The 26,527-nt window shown below is 37.1% G+C and overlaps 1 protein-coding gene across 4 annotated transcripts in view; it reads right to left on the bottom strand.

Annotated features, from left to right (window-relative positions):
* The window catches only part of TRPC6 (transient receptor potential cation channel subfamily C member 6), a 100,933-nt gene that overhangs the window by 31,544 nt on the left and 42,862 nt on the right, over window positions 1-26,527 (bottom strand). For 3 of the 4 annotated variants that reach the window (XM_080571495.1, XM_080571498.1, XM_080571497.1), the window contains exons 2-4: window positions 10,304-11,078; window positions 2,443-2,628; window positions 619-783 (exon numbers count right to left, since the gene is read on the bottom strand). In XM_080571495.1, coding sequence (XP_080427621.1) covers window positions 619-783; window positions 2,443-2,628; window positions 10,304-11,078 — 1,126 coding nt within the window. The remainder of the gene's footprint in view (window positions 1-618; window positions 784-2,442; window positions 2,629-10,303; window positions 11,079-26,527) is intronic. The other variant, XM_080571496.1, reaches the window with a different exon arrangement.

Genomic DNA, 26,527 nt, shown 5'->3' with positions numbered 1-26,527 from the left:
TCCAAACAACATCATGTTATAAATGGATGCAGGGGAGGCTGTGTGGCTGCTTTAAAAATCTCATGGAATACAATGAGCCTCAGCACCATCTTGACAAGTCAACAAAATTCACCTTGACTTCTAGGAAACCAGTGATGATTGTGCTAATTTCTGGCTTCATGATTTTGTGACCTTTATCTACTTATTTTCAATCATCAAAAATAAAATTGCCTTCGAGGTAATTAGAGTCAACCCATAGCTTGAACTTAGTCTATCTCCGAGAAAATGGAAAATGAGGATTAGTAGTCAGCACTTGACTACTAATGCAGCAATTAAATGAAGAACAGTTTGACTCATTGCTTCTATAGTTTCTACAAGATGACTCTTGTTCAGCTATGGTAATTTAACTTAATATACTTTGCATTTAACACAATACAGTTACCTGTCACAATTATCAGAACATGTAATACTGTAGCCATTCCATTTTAACTCAGCTTTAAAATAACACATTTCTGAAGCATTATTTGAGCACATCAGTAATTTATACATATACCCATGCTTCGTCTTTGCCAGCCAGGAATCTACATGGAGATGTTATAAATGTTAATAAACAGCCAGTACAAGATTCTGTCAACTGACCTTACTGCAAGGAGCAATCCAGTAAGCCATTGAAAGGAAGGGCAGTCCTACTGCAACGGCGAGAACAACTAGAAACTTCACTGCCATGGTCTGCTGCCGCAAACCTGATAAATTTTCATACCAGATTGAGAGAAGTTGTTGTTGGCAGTTTGGATGTGCTACAAACTATAACAAAGAAAACAAACACAACAGAAGAATATTATTATTAGAATACCTTTTATTAAAATAGCAGATGTGAAGTGTCTTAGGACTGTGGGATTAGCAAAAACTCAGCTAATATTCAAAGGAGCATTAACAGGGGTATAAGAAAAAGGTTTTTTGATGAGAATAATCTCCCAGAAATGGGCTTGTTACTGTCAGCAACAATACATGCATTAACTTAAAAACAGTGTTCCATCACAAACTAATTTCCATCTAAGCATAATTATCCATCAACTCTATCTGTGCAAACTCCTCTTGCTTCCAACATCTCTAATTTTCATGTTGCTACCTCAGAAATTCCAAAACTTTAAGTCTTTCTGTTTTGCAAACGATGCTATACAGTGTTCAGTTATGAAAGAAAGAATACACCATACTTTCACATGCCACGATGGAAAATATCACTTTTTCAGCTGACATAAGAATACCACTGCCACTCCTGCAGGAAATCGAGGAAGGGCTATTTGTAACTTGGTTATGGAATCTTTTAGATATACACTGCAAAACTGAAAAGTTTGACTTCTTTCATTCATGAACACTGTAAATATTGCTCACATATCAATTTTTAAGGTTTGCCCTAGAGATGTGAACTCCATTTCCATAAAAAATTTGCAGCTCTTCCTGCACAATTATATCTGTATATTCAGTCCATACTGGATTTTTAAGCATTCCGTTTCCATTTCTACTTTTTTCATTAAAATAAGAAATTGATTATTTTCACTGTATTGATCTGATTTGTTTCATTATATAGAAATTTTATCAAAGATCTTTCTGCTCTGAGATGAGATAGCCCTACTTTTGGGTAACCTGCTTTCTAAGTCTGTTCCTGAACTAAATCCTTGTGTCCCTCATTTGCACAAATCTCATCAAATAATTTCTCCTGGCTCACATATATACATCACCTGGAACTTATCAACCTATATTATCCAAAAGAAGCTTCTGGGTAATTCAAAGGTCTGGGTGTAGCCACTAACTCAGCTTGATCCTATTCACTGAGTACATTTCAAGTGCAGACCAGAGTCTTAAATTGGCAATGGAAATGGAAAGTCAGCCAAAGAAGTGATTATAAGTCATATTTTCAACACTGCTTGGTGCCTAGAGCCCACTGTAGTACTTTTACTCCTAGATTGTGTCTCCAATCATCCATACAGAAAAATACACATTTTCTGTGACACACACAGTTTCATTAAGTTCTCTCAACTTTCTAAGTCATAACAGCCTGACCAAAAGTGGTAGCACGAGGCTGCTGTGCTATCCTCTGGTTTTTATTAAATCTTATACTTTCCCAGGCTTCAGAATTAGTACAAATTTCTTCCACCTTTTTATTTTTTTAAATACACTAAAACTAAAACCAAGTAAATACCTAAAAAATTTGCATACAGCTAGTATTTTCTTAGAACAATTAAGTTGCATACTCACTGTGGCCAGTATCCACCCTGCATATCTGCTTCTTGTTCATATTGCTAGCTATTTGGGGTGAGTATTCTTTTGTTTGTAATATACTGTTGGTAGAAGGGCCCAAATGTTCATTTAAATGTCAGAAGCTACCATACCATAAACATTCAATATTCCCACAATTTAATGCCGTCATGATGTCATCTATGTTTCATCAACATAATTGCTTACTTTTTTTACTTCATACTTAATGGCAAGTTTTAAGCGGCTAAGGCTGGGGCGACCACGTTCTCCATTATTATGGCTCATCTCTACATCACCATTCAAAATAGCTTCCACTTCTTCTGTATTTCTGCACAAATCAAGGAGTCCAACTACAAAATCTTTGCATTGCATAGACAATTTCTTGTAATCATTCTGGAAAAGAAAGGAAAAAATAAAGTGACTTGATGTTTAGAACTAACAGAGAAATACTTCTGCATTCCAGTTATACATTTGTTAAACATCAATAGTTTTTTTTGCATCTTGTTATGCTTTCTTGTGGTAGGTTAACAGCACTTTTCTATCCAGCATTTACTTCCCCTGAATGTTCACAAAGATTAGGATACATCTCATCTTGGTCATTTAGATCATCAAGTTTTACATCTAAGTTACTTCTCAAGACTTGCTTTATAGCCAATCAAAAGTTTAATAAAACTTTTAGAAATACCGTATTTTAATGACTAGTTCAAGTTGAGATACTAATAGCACAGAGGAAATGATTTTTCACTATCACAGAAATCTAGATAATTAGTTCAAATGTAGAAAGTTACACTGTAGATATTAAAAATTGGATGAGTGTCCTATAGAGAGCAAGACTAAACCACTTCCCAACCTTCTTGAGAATTACATAATTATATTTAATTTCCTTAAGTCTTGAATTATTCTTTTAAATCTTATCTGAACTCTGTCTCATTTTCTAACACCTCTTTCACCTTGCAAACACAGGTCTTCATCACTGTTTTCCAGCAGTGGTACAGACAGCACAGTGATACCATATTTCTAACTTCAACTCAACGCTCTCTAGATCAAATATCTGACAACAGACTTTGGTGAGTCAGCCAAAATGTTGCCCTGTAATGGCAAGTTCAGCTGGTTATTGCTTTAACTACCTATTAGTTTTCTCAGTCACTGGTTACCAAAAGGCGTAAGCCAAAACAGAAAAGAGATCATTGTAACCCACAATTCATTAACCACTACTTGCTCGCAGCTGTGTTTGGGTCACAAAAGTTAAATTAGGTAGATAGGTAGATAGATGCATACAGATAGAGATGTAAATCTAAAGCTAAATAATGTGTATAGACTTATTACCCCTTGCTTAGTTCTTTTGAGAGATTTTCTCATTCATATGTTACAATTTTCTGATGTTTTTAATTTTTATTTTTTTTAAATAATTTTAATTTACTATTTTTTAATAATTTTTAGGAAGTCTTAAAAAGATGTAACTACTGTACATTTTTCCCAAACGAAAGAATGAAACAAAAAACAACAAAAATCATACAGAAGTGCTCATGCAGTCTCTAGTTTCATGTTCAAAGTAGCTTTCTACAAACAATGTTATTACAGTGGAACATTTCTCCCTCTTCTGGTCTGTTTTTCATAGCATTCTCTCTTCTACCATTCTTGCTTTCTGTTTAGTCCCATTTTGAAATACTTCCTTATACTAACTGCCAACTAATGCACAGCCAGGAATACAAACCACTATCTGTAGTATGCAGAATGTCCTAATTTATTTGCTGAGAGTGTAATTCCTATATATTTGTTCTTTATTAACCGTAACAACATAGCAGGAGTTTATTACTTGGATATATTAAAGGATTGCATCTGAGTTTTACATTTCACTTCACTTATATGGATGCAAACATTCATAGATGCATACATACACCGCTGTAGGACTCCATAAATGTTTGTGATTTATATGTTTAATAATGTAATGTAAGCAAGATAGCTCAGATTTGTCAGAGAATTTTGCATTTCTCTGCAGAGAAGACAGAAACTAAATAATCCAATTAACTTTTTCATGACATGTTGTATATTCTACTGTTGTATTATTTGTTTTTCCTCTATTCAAATGAATAACTATAGAGATTAACCAAAATCCCAACTTCTTGGCAACATAGAAAGACATTTCTTGAGAGTAATATATCACCTTCTCTTTGGCTTTCATTTTTGTACTGGTGGCTAAGATAAGACTTACTATTCAATCATTTTAATACTGAAATATTCTCAGAGTTGGAGGAAAAGCAGCCTTTTGAGATTCCCAGGCAAAGGAAAAATAAAAATCAACCTATATACCCTTTTACAATTAGGTACAATGAACAGTTCTAGGCTGATATCTGACACTTGAACATCAAATGAAAAAAATGAGTATTTTAAAATAAAGTTATGAATGAAATAATTTAGTCTTTATAAGTAACTACTTTGTAATATACTGGTATGTGCATATCTTGTGGTATGTGATAAATACATATACATGCACAGTCATGCACATACTTCACCAGTACTTGCCAGCTCTGATGACTGAGATATGATATAGATTTTCAAAACAGTATGTGAGGAGACCATTACCCCATGGTGGACTCCAATGCCTTTGGCCATTCTCCAAGTAAAATTCTTTACTCTAATTAAAAATATTTTTTTTTCTTCTACTAAAATGTCTACTAAATGGACACATGAAAACAGCTGGACACCCCCAGTCATACTTTGCAAAACTGTCCCATTACAATATAAGCTCTTCACACAGTATAATAATATATTTTAGCACCCCATAAATTCATCAGTAAACTCCATCAGCTTATTTTCTCATTTGCAAAATCAATAAAGCAGCTTCCCCTCCCAGGAAACACCACCATCACCATCCCACCATGGCACAAGAGGGTTGTAACACAGTAGAGCCAGTCAAAGGCAACACACGGCCCTACTCCAGTTCACAGTCTGCTGTCTCGAGATGTATTCCCTTATGAAGAGTTTTTCCTCTTATGGAAGATTATGGAGGACAGGAGGGATGATGTCTTAAACTGCTGCAGGAAGATTTGTCAGCCTCTGAGCACAAGGGAAGGTGGCTCCAGCCAGGGAACTTCGCCTCTAAGAAATCAAGCCTGCTAACTTGCAGAGATTGCTGCGTGGGCTGCCTTGTGTCCCTTGTTTCCTCAGTCCACTTAAATGCGTAGTAACAGCAGAAATGGTTAATTGCAATACACGCTTCCCACCATCTCACTGTCTCAGTCACAGACAAACAGACACTTCTTCCCCTCCAGTTCTCCTGTCTCTTACCATTAATGTGAACCAAGAGAAAATGGTAATTTGTTTGGCTTAGCTCACTTTCTAAAATAGCCAATGGCACATAGAGAATTCCACAAGTTGTTTTTTTTGTTTTGTTTTTTTTTTTAAAACTCCAAATTGTAAACAATGAATTAAAAAAGCAGCCCTGCAAGACTTAAAAAGACAGTTTGCAATTAATTTACACTTAGAGGCTCAAAAGAATCAGCCCCTAATTCTGTAAGCAGGTAGGTGTGTTATTTTATGTATGTGCCAAAGTTGGTTCTGGGCTTCTCTGCAGTTCAGGAAAATCTCCACTTTGCCAAATGTTGGCACACCAAGGTTGAGGGAACAGCACCCCATGCTGCTCCCACCCTGCAAAAGGAAGGTGAAGGTTTGGGGTGTGCACTGTGGAGAAGGGATCGGGGGAACGGGACCCTGGTGGCAGAGGAATGAGGCAGTGGATACCATTGAGAGATGTCACCTGTCCTTCCCGGCTGCCTGTCCTGGTGTCCCCGGTAAGGGAGCAAAGAGGCCACTGGGCCAGCCATGTCCTGGGCCAGCCATTTACCTCACCTCCGACCCCATGAGCAGGACAGCACCGTTGGCATCACCACAGCCTCTCCTCCCAGAAGAAAGGAGCCCTCTCCACACTGCCTCCTGTGAAAAGTCACTGGTTCCTGGTGGATTTAGGATTTACCAGTGCCTTGTTAACACAAGTGCATCCTAAATGTTGGGCCCAGGCATCTAAGAAGGTAGACAAACATATTATCCCCCTTACAAATGTAGCCTTTACCCCTTCCATGTCTCAGGTCTTCAACTCTAAAAGGTGATGATAACTTTTCTCTAAAAGAGCTAAGAATACCCACAATCAAGACTTGGGACCGTATTTCTGTAACAGGGGTTGTATAACTGAAAACAAATAGAAAATCGGGCTTTGAGATGATAGTTTGGATTTTGATTCTCACCAGGAAAGAAAACTCAGAAGACTTTATTGGGGTATTAATTTACACCAAACAACAATGCATCTACATTTATTGAAAAAAATATGGTTTTCCACTCCATCACATTATACAATAAAACAGTGTATTGCCATTATAGCTGCAGAGAACTTTGCATTCAATGCAAATCTTATCCTTTTTGAACAGTGCTGGGCCACAGCTGTCCCTCTCAAAACTCCAGGCCACATCTCTGCAGGACAACATTTGTCAGATATCATCCACATACTTATGGACAGAGCAGAGATATTAGCTCTAGGGTGGGCAAAGAATTTAGATGAAAGAAAATATGAACACAATCCCCCAAATAAGAAGTTTTCATATACTATCAAACCTTGTGAAGCTGCTCACTTATCTATGTTGTACAAAGTTAAATTAGACGGCTTTCAGAAAATCTTGCAGATTTCAAAATTACTCGGGAAGCCTAAATTAACTGTGTGCTTGGTACGGAAATACTACACACAACAGTCCAGTTACTCTTTCTTCGACAGTCATCCTCTACTTTTTTCTGTATTTATCCATAATAAAGAATTATCCTCCAAAACATGTATAAGGACAATTCCTACAGATGTCTGAAGTAAAGAAAGGAGTTTGTTCCAGAGAATAGTGCTTTCTGCTGACTATGGGATTTGAATTTGGGTCTGAATCACAGTTTCATGGTCAGTGTTATCTCAAATAATACTCCATCAGCACTGAAAAATAGGTGAATTTTAAAACAGTGCATTGCCAGTAAGCTCAATTTTCATTTAGGAAAGTTTTTGAATATTTCAAATGGCTCAGGTAAACCCTAGGTGGAGCTAAAGATTTACCATGTCCAGCTAATCCATGCATAGAAAATATACTTTAATTACACAAACGTGTAATACATTTTAACCAAATCCACATTTTTATTCACAGTCTATCTAAATAATTGTAGCCGACTCCTGAAGAAAGTAAGGGTAACAATTTTTTAGATAAATTGCTGTGATATGAGCAGTGATATGAGCTGGCAGTCTCACAGACCAGCCCAGACTCAGAATGGATGACAGTGTCCATTTCCTGCAGCTTTGTAAACACAACCTTTGTACTGTCTGCATTGAACCTAAGCCAGTTAGTTTGCAGTCAAGCCCCCACGTTGTCTAGATATTGTAAATGTTACTACTTACGTACAGTGTAAATGTTAACACTTATCAGTGTACATATAAATATATTCCACTGTCTTCAATATTTATCCAGAATGGCCATATGATTTTAGTACTTACAAAAACATTTCACAAAAATGTTCCTGAAAGACCTTATGTTACCAGCTGACTGCTCCTGGTTAAACCTTAAATTAACAGAGACTTAAACTTCTGTGTTGCCTTGTGCACCTGCTCCTCACTGTTCCTATTCACTTTCACCCTATCCTAAAGCCCATATGTGTCTCCAGCAGAGCTTGGCTGATGTATGCTCAGCAATACGGAGCTGCTCTGCCTCTTGTCCAGCCTCCTGCTTCTGTTGAGTGACAGTACCTCAAAATCTCATTTGCAATTCTTCACACAATATTATCCTGTAAGCAGAGCTCTAATTTTAAAGAAGACAACAGCAACAAAAGAGGAACTTTTTTTAAAGGTCACTCGGGGCTGAGCCATGTCACACGGAGTAAGGTCCTCCTCATGGCACAGCAGTACAGGCTGCAGAAGTTTGTTGTCTGAACCAGTCCATCTTTTCTCACACCCTGTGCTGCATTTCCGGGCCCTGGTGGCACCAGGGACAAATACTGTGTCCCCTGTTCATCCTGTCAGTTCTGTACTGCAGCACACATTTGAAGAACAATTCTTGCTGACAGTTCCAGATTATGATTTTATTTAACAATCTTAACTTGTGTCGCTCCAACTGTGGTAAACGGAGCTATACGGTCCCTACAAATCAGACACGCCATTGAACTCAACATAGCTGTGAACTTAACAGGCTGCATTTATGGTGTATAAAAATGTTTTTCTCTTCTGTTCTAAATTTACTCCCCTTTAAGTTAATCAAGTCCTTTTGTTCATATCTTCAGCAGCTGCTAAAGCAAAGGAAACAAGAGTATGTGGTTTAAATACTCTTTTCTAAACTGTACATGCAAGCACTGGATAAAACGTCAGTCCCGAGGTCCTAACGATTTCTACCAGGGACTTCATGGGGCAGACTTTTATCCTCTCTATTAAGCTGAAATGTTCTTTCCAGACTTTGGTCTTATTGATATAAAATAAAAATTCACCCCTGTTCCTATCCAGCAGTTTAGCTCCTGTTTTTTAGCTCCCCTTGCACATTCCACCTCCTTTTTTTCCCTCTTAAAGATTTCAGCTTCCTATATATGGATTGGTGCCACGAAGATACACCGCAAGCATGAGTTAGGAGCAACTAATTCAGATTTGCAGCATCCCAGCTCAGGTTAGCTGAGCCAATACAGGTTCATGGCCTTGAGAACTGTGCTTAAAAGCTGTGAAGCTGTGTTTAAAAGATTAACATTAAATATTGATATTGGCAACTTCACACTCTTCCTAACACAATGTTGGAAATGATTCTCTTAATGCTTTTTTAAGGGTTTGATCTCCTGGTAGAGAAGTCTAGATATCTTGCCGTGTCACAGTTATATCATATATTAGCACCTTCTTTCAACAGGGTCCCAGTCCAAATGATGTTAGTTAATCTAAGTGTCCTGGTTTGGGCTGGGATTGAGTTGTGTTTTTTTTTGTTTTTTGTTTTTGGTAGAGGCTTGTATGATGCTGTGTGTTCAGGTTTTGGAGGAAAATATTGGTGATAACACACTGATATTTTAGTTGCTGCAGAGCAGTGCTCACACAGACCAAGGACTGTTCAATTCCTGGTACTGCCCTGCCAGCGAGGTACCTGGGGGTGCACAGGGAACTGGGAGGGGACACAGCCAGGAGCTGACCCACACTGGCCAAAGAGATGTCCCATACCATATGATGTTGTGTTTAGCAATAACAGCTGGGGATAGTTGGCCGGGGAAGCTGCCATTGTTCTGGGACAGGCTGGGCATCAGTCAGCTGGTGGTGAGAAATCGTGTTGTGCATCACTTGCTGTTTCTTTGCTTTGCTTTGTTTTATTTTTCTTTCTCTTTTATGCAACTGTCTTTATCTCAATGCACAAATTATCACACTTCTACCTTTTTCAATTCTCTCCCCATCCGACTGGTGGGGCAGTAAGAGAGAGCCTGTGGGTTCTTAGCTGGTTCTTAGTTAGTTAATTAACCAAAGGGGTTAAACCACAACAGTAAGTCAAAATTAACAATCCTTATGTTCGAACAAGGCCCATGTGGTGGTTACTGAAAGCAAAAAACTGTGATTCTTACTGTCTTAAATAATAGAAATAAACCGTCGTACATATTTTTGTAGGCTGTGCACCAGTGTATCCACACACACACAAAAAAAAAAGGAACACTCATGTTCGAAGGATCTAATGGGCATTGTATCTCTGGGTCTGCTGGTTATTTTTCAAAATCATGCATTTGTGTAACATTACAAATTCTGTATAACACTTAAAAAGCCTTTAACTTCACTGAGTTCCTTTACTAGCCTCCTTTACTATACTGCCTGATAGGATGTGACACTGACTCCTTCTACATACACAGCATGAATTACAATCAGCATAGAGCAAAAAGAAGTTCCCAGAAATTTAAATGTTCCATTCATGAAACAATTACACATTTCCTCGTGTTATTGTTCTGATTAATGAAGACGCCAATGTCTTCCTGTTCAAGGAACAGGAGAAAATCCTTTGGCTGAACTTCATAATTCTGTGTCTGTCAGAATAGGTATCACTCTACTCACCTTAAACTCTTTTTCAATATTGGCAAGCACAGCCAGTTCATTACTGAGCTCTAAGGCAGTCATTACAGGGTCTTCACTGGATAAAGACAGATAAGCAGGGCTGGCCAGACCTTTGTAGGCATTGATTCTAGACCGAGAATGGCTGAAAGAGTCATGCTTTTGTTTCTGATTGCATTCACTGCACTTACAGAAATAGTCATGTGGCCTATCGATCCGAGCCCCTTTTCTCAAAAGAGTGTGGACGATCTCATATTCGTGGCAGTGAGCAGCCAGGATGATTGGTGTAACATCATGGGAAAAACGTGTTCCATCTTCATCGTATGCATAGAAGTCATCGTGCTGGAGCTCCGACTGGCTTGGACTTAATGCAAGCCTCTTGCCTTCGGCAAATGCGGGATGGTTTAGGATGGCTTCTACTATCCGAACGTAACCTTTGCTAATAGCCAAAAGCAAGGCATCCCCAACCCGAGACAGGTTCTCCTTCTTCAGTAGAAGTTCTGTGATCTCCAGGTGCTCATTGGCAACTGCTAGCTGCAAGGCATTCTGCCCCATATAGTCCACACAATTCACATTGAGTGAGGGGCATTCTTCCAGCATTTTGCGAATCACCGGGATATTTCCATATTCTGCTGCATCCAAAAAGCGTTCCTCCTCAAGAGAAAGACTAGTTGAGCGGTCATTAAACATATACGCTGGCCCTCGACTGGCCTGCCTCCTCCCCTTCTCCCGGAGAATAGTTTGTCGTCGTAGCGCTAGTCTATTCTCATTGCCTCTGCTGGGTGGAAATAAAGAAAATATTAATTCTGCTGTATGCAAGGGCATATCCATTTTAAATAATATTTAATAAAAACATTTTTCATCATATATCTGCAGCATATTTTTATGTAGTATGAAGACCAGAAATCCTGACTTTGGTGCATTTGTAACCACTGTCACTACACAGATCTGGAATCCACAGTGAGCTACACTTTCTTTCAACAAGAAGAGAAAGCCCTAGTCAATCGTCATTTAAGAGCACATTTCTTTTTTTATTTCTTCCTCCACATCTGTTGCATAACCTTCAGTGAAGTTGGATTGTGCTTTATATTACACAGGTAGAGTAACAGTTTTAAAGGCAAGGTTCTTTTCCAGGTTTACACAGAAACCATCCTCTGTTTCTCTCGTACTTTTCTATCTACACAAACTTATCTTCTCGGCATTGTCTCATATCCCACGCTTCCCTTCAATATGCATAGTCACTTCATGAAAAGAGCGCTTCTTATTTCAATCTAGAAAAGAAGATAGCATTATAATAACATTTGTACATGCTAAGATTTCACTTTTTGGCTAGAAGAGTATTTTCAGCAGAAAGCATTCAGCTAAGTTTGTGAATTGCTTCAAGAAAAGCAAAATTACATTTTGCTGGATGAATGTACTACTTTATGACATATTTGCTTGCCCTAGCAGGGATATTTTAAGGACCTTCACTGTAACAGCTCAGTAGCAAAAAAGAATATCAGATCTTAAGTTCATTGTTTAAATGCATATATTTTAAATACAGAGATGACCTGGAGAACAGTGATGAAAGGTAACGTGCAGTGACTGCCTCTGTTCAGACACTGATGGTATCAACAGCACACTGTAGAGAAAATAGCCTTTGTCTGCTCAGCTGGTAGGAGGAGTCCCAGTGACACCTCATGAACATGTGTGTCCTCAGGTGGCCCTCCAGAAAGCCACCAGTCCCCCGGAATGCCATTTCACCCCAAGCTCTTTTCTCGGTCTACTTTAGTGCTAAGTCACAGTTCAGAGTGAAACTAAGTTGTGGTATGAAAGGGGTCAGCAGCCACGGAATGAGGGATTGCACAACACAGCAGGACCCATGAACATGGAAATTTTCCAAAGTGCCACCTGCCTCAAAAAAGCAGGCAGGCAGACTTCAATTGTTTTTATTATTTTATTGCCATCACTACATCAGGAGTACTACTGATAGTAGTACTACTGTCTAGCCTACATTTTGAGCCTGATTTCTCCTCTTTGCCCTGATGATGTTTTTATGATATCTAGAATTGGCTGCTCAGTCATAAAATGAATCCCTACACAACAAAAGTGTATCTGCTACATTGTATGACATCTCTTCGTCCACATCTCCACAATCCTTTTCGTTATTACAGTACATAACCTTGATATTCTCCTATTAATTCATCCACTTAGTGGCTTGCCTTAAAATCCTACTAATTCTTGCCTAATGACAGCTCTGAAATGTGAACCATCCTTTTGTTTCTACCACTGAAACCCTCACCCCTCACTTAACTTGTCTTACTCATTAACTATTTAACTATTAAAACATAAAATTAACAATTTCAAAACTAAGCTTGCTGAGGAATGTTGAATTACCTGCTGTGCTTTTTAAGGGCAAAATATGATACACTCTTTTTAACAAGAAGAAAATCTAATTCATGACACTGCTATCTCAGAACTGAGATCCTGATCCTCAACAGAAATTCAATTGCAAATCATTTTCTCTCCTGAAATTACTGTTAAACTACACAATATTCACTACAACTTCATCTTTTTCCTTTTCGAATGGTAGCTTAATGACTCTTTACATATGTGAGCTCACAGACACTTCAGTATTTTTAATATTTCCAAAAAATAATAACCGCAAGAAACATTTTATTTATTAAATACATACCAATGAATACGAATTTGAGTATTTAAATGACAGAGTAAAAAAAAAAAATCAATCACTTGAATCTGTGACTCAAAACTTCTTCACAAAAAGTAAAATTAAAAAAATATCTTCTAATAATAATCTTCTAGATTGTTTATATTTAACCTTGCTATACATTTCCTTCCTGCCTTTTACATTCTCTGTTCCGGAGATATAGTCCTTCCCATCATTGCAAATGCTTTGAATTGTCAATATCTTAAATCCAATAGAGCAATTTCTTTTGCAAGATTATTAGAGGTATGGAATAGAGTAAATCGACAATTATAATGTTCAATATGCAGACAGTACTGATAATGTACTACAATCGCAAGTTTATAGCCTTTCTTGAGTCTATGTCATGATATGGAATAGAGTTAGACCCCATCCTCTTCTACTCCTTGAGATCTCTGTTAAGGACTGTCTCACTTACTGTTGGTTCAAAGCATACATGAGAGCATGGATATATACGCTGATGTCTTATAGGTGAATTGCTAGTTGAAAAAAATCCATTCATATTTCCAGATATCTTGTAAATATGTATATATTTGTATGTGTTAAAAAGTCCACCTTTGAAGAGGTTTCACAGAAAACATGAAAACTAAAAAAATGATAACGTAACTGGCATCGTTGACAATATTGGTGCTAAAAACAGAAATTTACTAAAGAGAGGACAGTTTTTTTGACATACCTGCAAGTGTTTTAGTGGAAATGTGTGTGCTAAATTGAATGCAGGACATAACTGGTAGAAAAGAAACATCTAAGCAGAGAAACTAGGTGCTCAAAATAACAAAATGAAAGTTTTATTATTGAAATTATACTTCTTTCAGTATTTGTTACAGATTCATAGAACTCTGAAATACAACACACGTTACAGAGCACTTTAACTATACCTTGCATAAGTTTGATTTTCCAGACCAATTAACAAATTTAAAGTAAAAATTCTCTAATATCTTGATCAGTCCTGAAACCATACAGTTTTTTAACCCCTTTCTTATTTCTTTACTCTGCTCAGTAAAAGCCATTGTAGGTGTTTTCTCAGTGCAAGTTTTGCCTGACTCAACAGGCAGCAGAGGCAGGCAGTAAGTAACAGGTGTCTATAGTGTACTGATCTTTAATCTATTTCTTGTGTTTAGCAAAGGAAAGATTTTGAGACATTTTATTTAATGAAAATACATGTCAGCATATCAGCTACTACGAGTGATGACCATCTTCTAAGTACAATCACTGCAACACCTCTCACCTTAGAATTTGCCAGAGGACTCACATTCTCTGATGTAAATCTTAATTTACATCAATTCATTCTAAAGACCCAAACCACACTTTTAAGAAATATTTGTTGTTTTGTTCCAACTGGTATCACGGTATCTTCCTCAAACCTTACTCCATCCATTTTTCTCCCATTCTTTCCATATGTGCAGCAAGTGTGTACATGAATACTCCTCCTGCTAATATCTACTATCCAAAAAGACATGATGCCTCTCCTGTATATCAAGGGAAGTGTTCACAAAGACTAAGATCAATTTAATAAGTTTAAACACTTCAGCTTCTATAATCGATAAAGGTAAATAGACACCATTACACAAGGATTCAGAGCACAAACTTCATCTCTTCATAGATGATGTACTGAGTATAGGATAGTTATCATCATTCATATAACATATGTTATGTTTATGTTAGCCTAAGACGATAGCCTAAATTCACTGCATCTGCTCAAGTCATGATAATACAACTCTGCTTATCCTTATCCTTCTGATTCTATCTTTTGGCAGAAACTTTGAGGGAATAAATGTACACACAGTGAGGGCGTTAGGAAAGTTAAAGTTCAGCTGGAGTTAAAAGTAGCAAAGGATGATTGAGGAGCAGCAAAAACAGCTTCTAAGAATAAATAGCAGCACAAAGAGGGCTAAAGAATTCATGTGGACCCACTGTTCAATAGGCTGGTAGAACTAGTGACAAAGGACATCATAGGTCAGACAGGTATTCAATGCTTTCTCTGCTTCAGTTTTTACCAGGAAAGTCTGTGCCTAGACCTTGAAAGTGCACAAGCCAAACAGCATTATCTACATTCAGCGATGTAGATATACATCAATCCTGAAACCTTGCATCCAGGGGACAGAGGGAGCTGACAGATGTCATAGCAAAGCTGCTCTCTATCATCTCTCAAAGTGCATAGTGACTAGAGGAATTTTTATTCATAGGAAACAAGTTTGCCAACTTTTTTATCTCCCCATTGGCTTTTCAATTTTGGATAAGCTAACCACTGAATTGCAATAGCAGAAAAATCTGAAAACGTATAAGCCATCTTATTGAGCAGCATTCTGGCAAACTGAATCTAGATACTTAGTCTTGAATTACTTCTTTCTTCTTGATCTGTGCAGCATCATTTACTGCTAAACATTATTTAAATAATTTACATTTACATTATTTGAATAGACAATAAATTCAGCCCATAATAAAATATCATAATTTTAAAAATTCCTTCAAAAATAGAGGTATGTTCAGTGTAAATTACCGCACCTTATATCACTGATTTAAAACACATATTTTCACCTGCCTTGCAAAATTAAGCCATTATTAAATGATGTTGCTAGCTTTCGATCCTTATAAAGTCAAAGGAAACAACCCCTTGAGTTACAGGATTGACCAATTTTTTTACTGACAGGCTAACTGAACTTCAGTTAACTGTCAAAAATCTACAGTTCATTAAACACTTTCATTTTTTAAATAGTAGAAACTGATTATGTTTCAATTCCAGCAACACATTTGGTATGATTTATCAAAACAAAGAGTAATCATTGCTAGTAAAGAACACTTAGAATCAGCTTGTTTGTCCAGTAACATTTCCTCTTTCCTTGCCTGGATTTATAAGAAAATCACTGCTTAAATGGGAAGTTAAATACATACATTCCCTAGACAGTAGCTCATCTTCTGGAGCAGAACTTATTACAGACTGAAATAGAGTATTTTTGTATTGTTCGCTGTAGCACATCTCTGATGCATAGCTCTAGAATTTCAGTGTAATCCATTTTCAATAGCTTTTCCCTGCATCAATATATTTTATATGTATGAAATAAATTTCCTGTTTTGCCCATTTGCAATTGCAATTAATTAAAGTTAAGGCTCTGTAATTAAAACTGGTTCTTGTAGCACAAGACTCTAAATATGTTTAATCGTAACAGAGGAAGCAAATTATTCTACTTTATTATTTCTGTTTAATTAGATACACACAGTAAAAATTAATTCAGGAGTTTGTTAAGAAAGGTATAAGATACTTGGCTGCCTCCCAAAGCAGGGAGAAGAACTTGCTGATTGAGAAGAGGATGTTCAGTCTTATGCTCTGATGTTCTTAAATTTATTTCACCATTACTAGGGTCTTTTCATTCAATTTTTTATCAAGAAGATACCTACGTTAGCACCTATTGGCACAGACTCTGGCCACATAATTCATGAAGCAACATGAAATATCAGCCTTTACAAGATACTGAATAACTGTTAGTTGAAACAGATAATTAATGCACTTTTGGGGGAATGTAGTCTAAAGGACAGTACTAACTTATGTCTGAGAGCCAGCAAGACCAAGCCTGGAATACCTGCATCATTTTGGGTACCATATTACAGGAAGGAGTCCTATAAAATAAGAAATGAAACACAAGAGAGCAGAGTCACACAGCCTCCACTGTATTTTCCACTTAAAGCAAAATAGAGTTGACTTTGAGAATTATAAAGGGTCATATTCAACTCATCTTATGTCTACTATAGGAACAGTAGGATTCTTTTATAGATTAATGTTGATTTACTCTCTAGGTAAAGAAGAGACAATTCTACTGTCTACCTTTAATATTTATTTTAAGATAACATAATTATTCATGCGGAATACCTGTACTTTTCAATTATTCAAAAAGGATCCTAGCTGATTAGATGAGATTAAGGCCTCCTTTAATGGATATAACTTAGTAGAAATGTGGACCACCAAAGAATCATGGAGTCAAGTCCATACACAGAAAGCCACGAAGCACGGAAACCATCTCAAAAAATTCCCCTAAATATATCAAGTTCTGTCTTAAAGGAAATTGGTGTTTTGCTGGGGTTTTATTTTCTCTCACTAATCCCACTTAAAAACTAATCCTGAATTTGATTGTTCTTGCAGTTAGAAACATTCATCTAATTTTCAGTCTAAATGTAATAATGGCCAATTTATATCTATTTGGTTTTGTTTGGAAACCAGAATTGTCTTTCAAATTAAGTAGCATTTTCCCCTGACAATGTTTACTTGCAAAACACAAATACAAAGCAATCATACACACTCTCAACCTTCATTTTGCTGAGCTAAATCAAGCTAATCTCATTTCCTGCTACTTCCATGCATTAAACCTGCCACAGAACAAAACCCCACTCAATGACATGTTCCTAAACCATACAGTAATCCCACATCAATGTTTGCAGTAAAATGATTAGCAACTATTTTGTGTTAAAATGTGCATCTTTGGCTATCTCACTGGTGCACTTACATCCAAGACATCATATGGGCATTAATGACTCTTCTGGAGGACAGAGATAAGTCTCCTGCCTTTGCTGACTCTCCTTAATCAGCTTTCAGGAAGTGAGAGTCTAATTTACGAACTGAAAGAACTGTGTTGAAAGATCCTATTTCAAACCACAACTCTTTTCAAGGACACTGACTTTCCCTATGAAGAGCTGTCGAGCTGGGAAAGTCTGGGGGTGGGAGACAGTTGTGAGCATCTCCAGCATCATAATCCAAAGTAAAAAGCATTTTAGGAGAGTCTGTAATAGCAGCTAAAGGCTGAATGAGCTTGGGTGGTGATAGCACAGCCTCCTCCTCTTTTTCATTTAATCATGTAAAAGGCTTTATTATATTCAAAAATTTGAAGACCTTAACTACATACTGTGTAAGGGTACTCTGTTAACTCATTTTAACTTGGGCTTTGGCTTAACTTCAAAATTTTATTACCTCTGGAGTAAGATTATACAGCTTCTTAGGAAATTAGAACATATAAACTTACTAAATCCAATTATGTCTCTGCCTTCATGACCATGCTTTAGTGAGAGGGATTACACTGAAGCTATTAACTTAAGTAAATTCATGCACAAACAGACACAGTGACCATAGTTCTCATGAAGAGGAAATAAATGTGTAATGCAAATCTATGGGCTGGAAGCATGGCTAAGGAAAAAAAGAGTGTAGCGACTGCCAACAACATCCTAAATAAAAATATTAAAGTCATAAATACTCTCAGAGCAAAGGGAATGGAAGAAGTACAGTATGTGGCCACATTGGCTTAATTACAAGTTACTCAATGTCCTAAATTCAAGAGTTATGAAAATTGGCCAATTACTAAGCATGAGAATTGTATCCACTGCTTGTTGAAACTCAAGTAACTGGCTGAAACAATGTCAAAAACATAGTAATCATCTCTGAATCACCTCTCTGGGTGAGCTTCCAGAAAACCTGAAAGAGCCACAAGCCTCTTTTTTTTTTTTTTTTTTTTAAATCAACAACAAAGATAAAAGGTGATGTAAATGAAATCAATCATTTTCAGATTTTCATAAAATGTTACTGAACTTCCTATAATTAGTAATTAGCTACAAGATCAGATACAAGTAGCACCAAATAAGGCCATCAACCGCAAACACCGAAGAATAAATCATCTTGAACCAGGCAGGACCCTTGTATATGTTGCAGGTCTTTAGACTTTCATTGCTGTAACACATAACATTCTAAATGCAAACTAAAGAGGCTGAATGAAACCTTGAAGAGAGAACACAACTCTTTGGAAAATTGTAGTTATCAATCCAAGGTTATAAACACAAGTTGCTCAGAAATTCTGACTTAGATGTGGTATTATTTAGTATTTTCAATAAATTTCCTGGATGATAGAGTAGAAACTCCATGTTTTACATTTTCACAGGAACTTAGTCTGGGAGGAATCAAAAACACAAGGAAAGCAATGCCAGGATTTTGAATGGGCCTGACAAGAAGTGGTCTAAAATAAAAAACAGTATAGACCAACTGGAATTAGTCTAGTAGATGACAACAGAACTGATCAAAAGTCTGGAAGATGTGAAATAAAGTATGAGAAGATTTTGTTTGATCTTGAGAAGACTGAAAGAATTTAGATAGTGTTCAAATTATGGTGTAAGGGGGGAATAATTTATTTCTATTTAGGTCTGGAATTGGTAGGCACCCTGCACCTCTGAAGACCCTAAAACTTGTTGATGAGAAGGTATTTACAGAAGAGAGAATTACTTGGATGTTCTACTCTTCTACTTTCCCTTATTACACATATGTGTATATAAAATATGTAAATATACACATATCTGGTATATAACAATATATAATATGCAGTTTGTAATGCACATATAAAAATATATTTATATAATATGTGTATAATATTAAATATTATATACTTAGTCCAGAGATAGGATGTGAGCTGAGACAGACATTTTGTCTGAAACTGTATTTTATGCCATGCTACAGGACAGAAAGTGATAGGCTGTAGAAAGGAATATTAGGTTAAAATTTTAAATGTAAAGACAGCTACTGGCTGGAAACAAATATTTGTACAAATCTTGAGTTTTCAGTCACCAGAGATCTTGAAGAACAGCTAAGATAAAGCCCTGGTAGGAATGGCTATGGGATAGCTGACCTTGCTTGGTGAAGAAGAATTGGATAAGATGTCCAGTTTCCATGTCTCTCCTAGCCATGTTGTCCACTTGCCCTGCAAGTCATTAACAGGGACATACTTGTTTTATGAGGGAAGACAAACCCCTCAGAACATGTTATTCGGTAGCCATGCATCTTCTGCAATTCACCATCATCACACAGTTTCTAAATCTGATACAGCCCCATTTCACAGGCCTGAATGCCAGGCCAGGGCAGTGGTTCTTCTTGTCTCCAGGTTGTAGCACAGCACAGAGCAGCGGGGACAGCCTGTGGGGCCATCACCCACACAGCATCAGAAATAATTATCTTTGACATGTAAAAGGTGGATTCTTTTGCCACTGTTTTCTAATTGAATGATCTTCAATCTGCTTAAAGATAATGGGAAACATCTCTTAATATCCACGTTGGTATAAAGATTCAAATTAGCTCCATAAACCTTTGAAGTTGGTGCTAAAATATTTTTGGGGCTAGAGCTGAAGAACTCTGTAAATAACAAGCCAAAAATACAGGTGGACTTTTACAGAATATTTTCCAAATAACCAAAGACAGAGACTGAAATAGATGTGAGAAAAGCCCACAATGAACATCCCTTAAGTATTTCGTTCTGCAGCACTTGAAAGGGTGCTGCAAATACGAGTATTTCTACTTGTACAAATCCTGGACAAACATGGTGGGGCTTGTGTTTTTTGGTGTTTGTTTTTTTTTTTGGTGTTTGTTTGTGTGTTTTGGTGTTTTGTTTGGTTGTTTGGTTGGGTTTTTTTTGGGGGGGGGTATGGCAGGGGACATGTTGGCTTGTGCTTTTTTTTTCCTCAGAAGCACATCTAACACCAAGTATGAAATATGTAATCTTTGGAAATGTTATCTGAAGTTATGGCAGAAATTAATGTGTCCACTGGGACTGCCCTGGAGGCACTTCTGAGACATGGACAGTTACCACTTTTTGTTTATATACTGTTGAGAAGTGTTTTCTCCAAGCTGCTTTACTATGTTGTGCAAATGCTTTTGTACAGAAGCAGTTAAAAACAATTTGATTTTAGAAAGTATTTCCTTGTCCATGGCTTGGTGAAAAGGTCAAATCTGTTGATGCGAAACTGGAAGGGTAATGGTCTGACTAACGTTTTCTTCAGGGAATAGCAGAAGATTTTCCTCTTTCCCCTGAAAAATAGTTCAGTGGCAATTCAATGTCTGATGTAGAGAAAGCACACAACACAGAGCAAACAGCCATTTCCCAGGCTCCGCATTTAATTTGTCATTCTTCCTGCTTCTCGCTGGCTCTTTCACTACAGAAATAAGAAAGTTGGCTTATTATTGATGAAGAAGATGCCCACCACTGAAAAGGGAATTACAAGGAAATAGAAAACTTTAGGGAAATGATTAAGAAAAGTGTCTGCAGAAGAATGGTCCAAGGGGAAAGGCAATCTGGAAACACTAATTGAGTCTGCTTAAAGATTTGTCAGGAACAACAAGTACAAGGTTAGAGAACTCTGCTTGCTGGTAGCTTTCAAATGAAGAAAGGGGATGTTAATTCCTTCCTAAGAACAGAAGAGAAGCAAGTGCTTTACCAGCCTAGAACTCATTATATACAATACTTATACAATACCATATACTTGCAAGGCAAAGAAAACAGCAGATTAAACACTGCAAGATGGTAAGGCAGGACAGATGACACTCAGAAATGAGTTGAGACTGCTTAGGATAGTGTGACAAAAGAGAGCTTATGATTTTTATCTTCCTTTTATTTGAGGACTAGTGTAATTTTAAGCTTCAGAAGACTACCATGGAACTGCTTTTTGTAGGACTGAAGATCCTGTTGTACCTGAGTACATATGTAATTTCATGCTGGCTGCCGAAAACTTTTAACAATAAGCCTGGACATTAAACATAAGCTTTGAAGTCTAATTTTAGGGTCACCACTGAAAACCTGAATTGTACTTGATGTTCTTGCTCAGAATAACATCTGTCTACAAAACTTGATCTGTATTTATGCATATCTGCTAAAACATTTTTTCTCAACTGTAAGAAAATGCTGAATGCATTCACCCTTTGAAATACACTTTAATTAAAGTGTAATTGTCCAGTTTCACTGCAATACTCTGAGGATGCTTAAAGCCATAAAGTTTCTTGCAGAGGGTATGTGCCCACCAGAGGGAACTCCTTACTAAGCCTGGCACTTGGTAACATCAGTCTCCAATTTTCTCGGCTTCTTAAAACAATTTAACAGCTCCAAGTTCTGTACGTTTTCCTGGAAACATCTTTAGGGGCCTCACCACATAATTTTCTTACATCCTTTACTTCTCTGGACATGTACAGTCCAAAATTTATCAATTTCAGCAATACTATACAATAGCAAAACAGCAATCAAAAAGTCTTAATTATTCAAATTACAGCTAGGATTTTAGCTACATGAATGGAAAAAAAAGGTTAAAAGCAAGTTAAATACATAGGGAAAAAAACTTTAAAGTAAATTTCATAACTGGCTACATTGCTAACTGATTTGGGTTTCTTCTATGAGACACCTAAGGTATATCATTGACTATGTTGCCATGCTTTTTATACCTCACGATAAGCATATCTCGAGGGCTATGTAAATTGTGTATCTATTCCTACAGCCTTATGTAAAGCTATCTTTAGATTAACCAAGTAATTCTGTGATTCTGGAGGTATTTATATGCCTTTGGAGTTGAGCCTTAAACAATTTTTATAGGCCTATTTGAGCTTGTATGCTTTGCAAAATTAAATGTCCTGTGTCTTGTTTATTCCTCAGTTAGCCAGGCAGTGTCTGACTTCGTCACTGCGGTTGATGGTTGTTTCTGCAGTTTCCTTTATAAGCGCTGAAAACTATTTCTCCTTTGGGAAATTCGATCTTCTGGTCAAGCGCTTGCTGTCCAGTTCAAATTGTGCCTTTTCCAAAGCTACTAATAGTATACAGTGTATAGGTTTTGCAAGATGTCTGCTCTGCTATCTGTGGTGAGTTATCAGCTTTCATTACTCACCTTATTCTGAGTAGACTATCGGTAGCTGCTATCACGGAAAACTATTCTAGATTCACAGTTGCTAGATGGATTGCTGCCTCAAGCAAGCTTCTCTGTGATAATAAGCTAGCAATCTAAAAATTCAAGGTCTGACATTGCCTGAGATGGTAATTTAGGATCCATTTGTTTACCTAGGTTTGAGACCACTGAACAGGTTTATCTAGTTCGTATCAGGTCCAACACTGACATTCCCCAGATTCTCCTAATGTCATTTTTTCCTATTAATATTCTTTTGTTATTACTATCATAATATTATTCTTGACTTCTGCACTAAAATCATTTTTGCTAGTGGGTCATATTGTTGTGTTTTTTGTTTTTTTTTTTTTTAAATGAAGCTTCAGCATTGTCCAGCTAGAACTTTCAGAATCACTAAAATGGCTATAATGCAAACACAGCTGGCTGCCCATGACAAACATGCCTCTATAAACAAAACATTATCACATTAGTAATGATGTAGCAGACATCAACAAGATATCCCTTGTTATTCTATTACAGTTCTTTTGGAAGTTCAAATAAAAGCAAAAACCACTTCTTGTGTAGATCTCTGGAATGTTATGCTACTGCTTAGTATGTGCCTTAGTGCTGTGTCCCACTGGTTATAAATAAAAGCACTTAAAATAGAGGATGGATACTTGTACCAATGCTAAAACTGAATACAAACAAAGCAATCTGCTATGATATACAACCAACTTGATCTTGGTACTCCCCTGGTGGAAACTCTAAGATTCTTAAAGAGACATTGACTTTCAAAGTATAAATTACAGACAAGGTTCTGTGTTTCATCTCTCCACACCAAATCTGGTTAACAAAAGTTGTTGATCCTATGGAGACAGAGAGACAAATACAGATGGTTTTCTGTTTGTTTGTTTCAAAAGGGTTAAAATTGACTTCTATTCAGTTTAACAGGTTCATTCCTATATTGTCGCAATTTATTTGATGCAACATTTTTGCTAACCACTTAGTGAATCAGGTCAGGATGTTTCATGTACATTCTTGCAAAAACCCTCCTGCCCTCTGCTCCTGCACCATGCCATTTGTTATGCTGACATAAGTGCTGGGGCAACTCCAGGCTGACCTTAATCAAGGAGCTTAACCAAAGGACAATATTTCTGAATAAAAATGCTTACTCTAAGCCCAGCTCCTCGACCCAATTTATCATGCAGATGGAAACACTTGTGCTGGCCATGGTAGGAGGTGGTGTGAGGACAAGGAATAAGCAATGGGGAATGAGGAGAGATGGAGGCTTGATCCTTTTGGTGACAGCGCTTGTTAAAGTCACACTGCAGTGTAAGGAAATCTATTTTTTTACTATTTTTAAGACTAAGGCTGCTTAACAAGTACCTACAGCTATACTGGTCTGTGCCACAAAAACTACTCTCACATTGCTTTGTACGACCTCCTTGTTTCCTTGTGATCTCCGTCTGTCCACTGCACCAGCCTGTTTTGCTTCACTTCACATCCATACTGTGAGCTCTATTAGTAGGCACATTAGGCTAAGATGAAAATATATACAAGTATTAATTAACATTTTGTATTCACTCAGCAATGATGATCTATCAGTGGTGATGATGAAGTGAATAGGCAGATGGTCTAGAAGACAGAAGAAAAGCAAAGCAGACAATGTAATCTCAAGTGGATTTTCTCTATCAGGCTCTGCATTGTGGTTGCTCATGTCATAAATAGAACCTGGCTATATTACTCTTATTTAAGTCATTAATGGTGGTCCCTTAGCTGATCTGCATTAAAGCTTGAAAGGAATTACATCTTGAGTTTTGTGTTCTGATTCACTTAACATAAAACAAGTTGAAACCTATGAGTCCAGAAGGGCCAGGATATTTTCTCAGTGTTTCATGCTTTACTATCTGTTCAGTTTCCACAGTTCACAAGTGCAGACGCTTGTGATTCCCTTAACTGGTTCCCTGCCCCCAGGACTGCTCATGCACAGGTCTTTTGCTCAAACCTCTGCTTCACCGTAAACAGACGAAATATCTGCTACTGACAATACACAGGAAAGATCAGGAGGAGACTGGAAAGAGCAAATCCCCATTCACACACACACTTTCCCTCTGGAGAGCATATGCTTATGAACTGACAGAACAACATATTTAAAACTGTCTGGCAACTCAACATTGCACTTCCATGGTGTGTATTTTCCTTCTGTCGTGTCTGCTTTTATTTTGACCACACATAGGCATGTTTTTAAATAGCACTGGAGAGACAGCTGATGATGACTTATACTGCATGTTCTCCTTTTTTTTCCCAAGAATAACTACAAGCAGAGCCTGCAACTCTCCCCTACAAAAGAAGCTGAAGAAAATTGAGCAGTAAGTGAAATTAGCAGATAATTGTTCCAAAACAAGCAAAAGGAGGTACTCCTTCATACTGCGCAGTTGGTGTGTGGAACCCACCCCACAACGCTGTGCATGTTAACAGTTAACAATAGATTCAAGGGGGAATTAAAGAAATTCAGAGAACTTAAATCCACCATTGGTATTAAATGCACAGTTTCTGAAGTCTCTGAGCAGTAACTGCAGGAAGCTAGGAAAGTATGGCTTCTTCCTTTCACTGTTCTCATCATCTTCCTGAGGCATATTCTTTTAGGCCCCTGTTGGAGACACGATACTGAGAGGTCTGTAACTTAACCACTGTATATATATTTTTATATCTATAATTGTATACAAATATAATCATATATATAATAATACATAGTTAGTTGATTCCAAAGGTCTGTCTTTCCAATCTTTTACACTGGGCAGAAAGATTCAGTAAAAGTACTCCTGTTCCTGTACCCATAGACATTTGCAAAGCCCAAAGCAGATTCCAACAACTTTTGTTGTAATCTGTTCTGATCCCCACAATAGTAAAGAGCACATAACAGTGACATGTTTTCTAGGGTTTTGAGATTGTTGAGCTTACCCTGACATGTAAACAACTTTCCTTTGATGCCCCATAGATAAGAAAAGCACAGGAACCTCCTCAAACAACTATTTCTTCTCTCATGCTAGGATTTAGAATAGTTAGGAATGTAGCTCACTAATTTTTATATTTGTAATTATCACATAAATGTGTGCATGCTGTAACAGCATAGCTTAATTAAAATTCCTTTCTGTATGAACAGCGTGTAAACCTGAGTATGGATGAAGATGATTAAATTAGGCAATGGGATGTATGTCTATATACTTGAGACAAAATTGTATTTACATTGTTTCTATGAGTAAAGCCACAATTCTACCATAGATACGTGGAATGGATTTAGTATAGTGGTACTTTATAGGTAATGGATTTATGTTTATAAAACCACTTCATGCTTAAGAGAAAAATACACTGAAGAGATTAGTGCACATAACTATAAGGACTTATACTTAGCTGGCCTGAGATGCAACTTTTCTTTAGAATTTGAAGGACTAAGGTGTTCATACAGCTGATCATAATTTAGGCTCCTTTCTAATGTCTGAAATTAAACAAGAGGTTTAAAATACTTTAGCATCTGAGTACAATGTATCAGAAAGACAGGGAGATCAACCATTAATTGATTAGCTCTGTAGCGGCCCAGTATTCTTCTTTAGCAAATTCCAGAGCTGAAACATCAAAATTCAATAGCGTGAACACTTGAAGCTGCAGCAACCGCATCTAAGCTCTAAAGCAACACTAATTCACTTTATTATCGTCTATCTTCCTCCACATCCAACCCTTCTTGCCTTTGCAAAACTTTATACAACTATGGCTCACAGCTGGAGAAAACCATTGACGTAAGACTGATGATTCTGATGTAGCTGATGATTAACTTCTCTGAGAGTAATTAACTGAAAAAAATACAGCTG

This window comes from Anser brachyrhynchus (assembly GCF_964034855.1).
Source record: "Anser brachyrhynchus genome assembly, chromosome: 1".
NCBI lineage: Eukaryota > Metazoa > Chordata > Aves > Anseriformes > Anatidae > Anser > Anser brachyrhynchus.
This window is presented reverse-complemented; position numbering and strand designations above follow the sequence as displayed.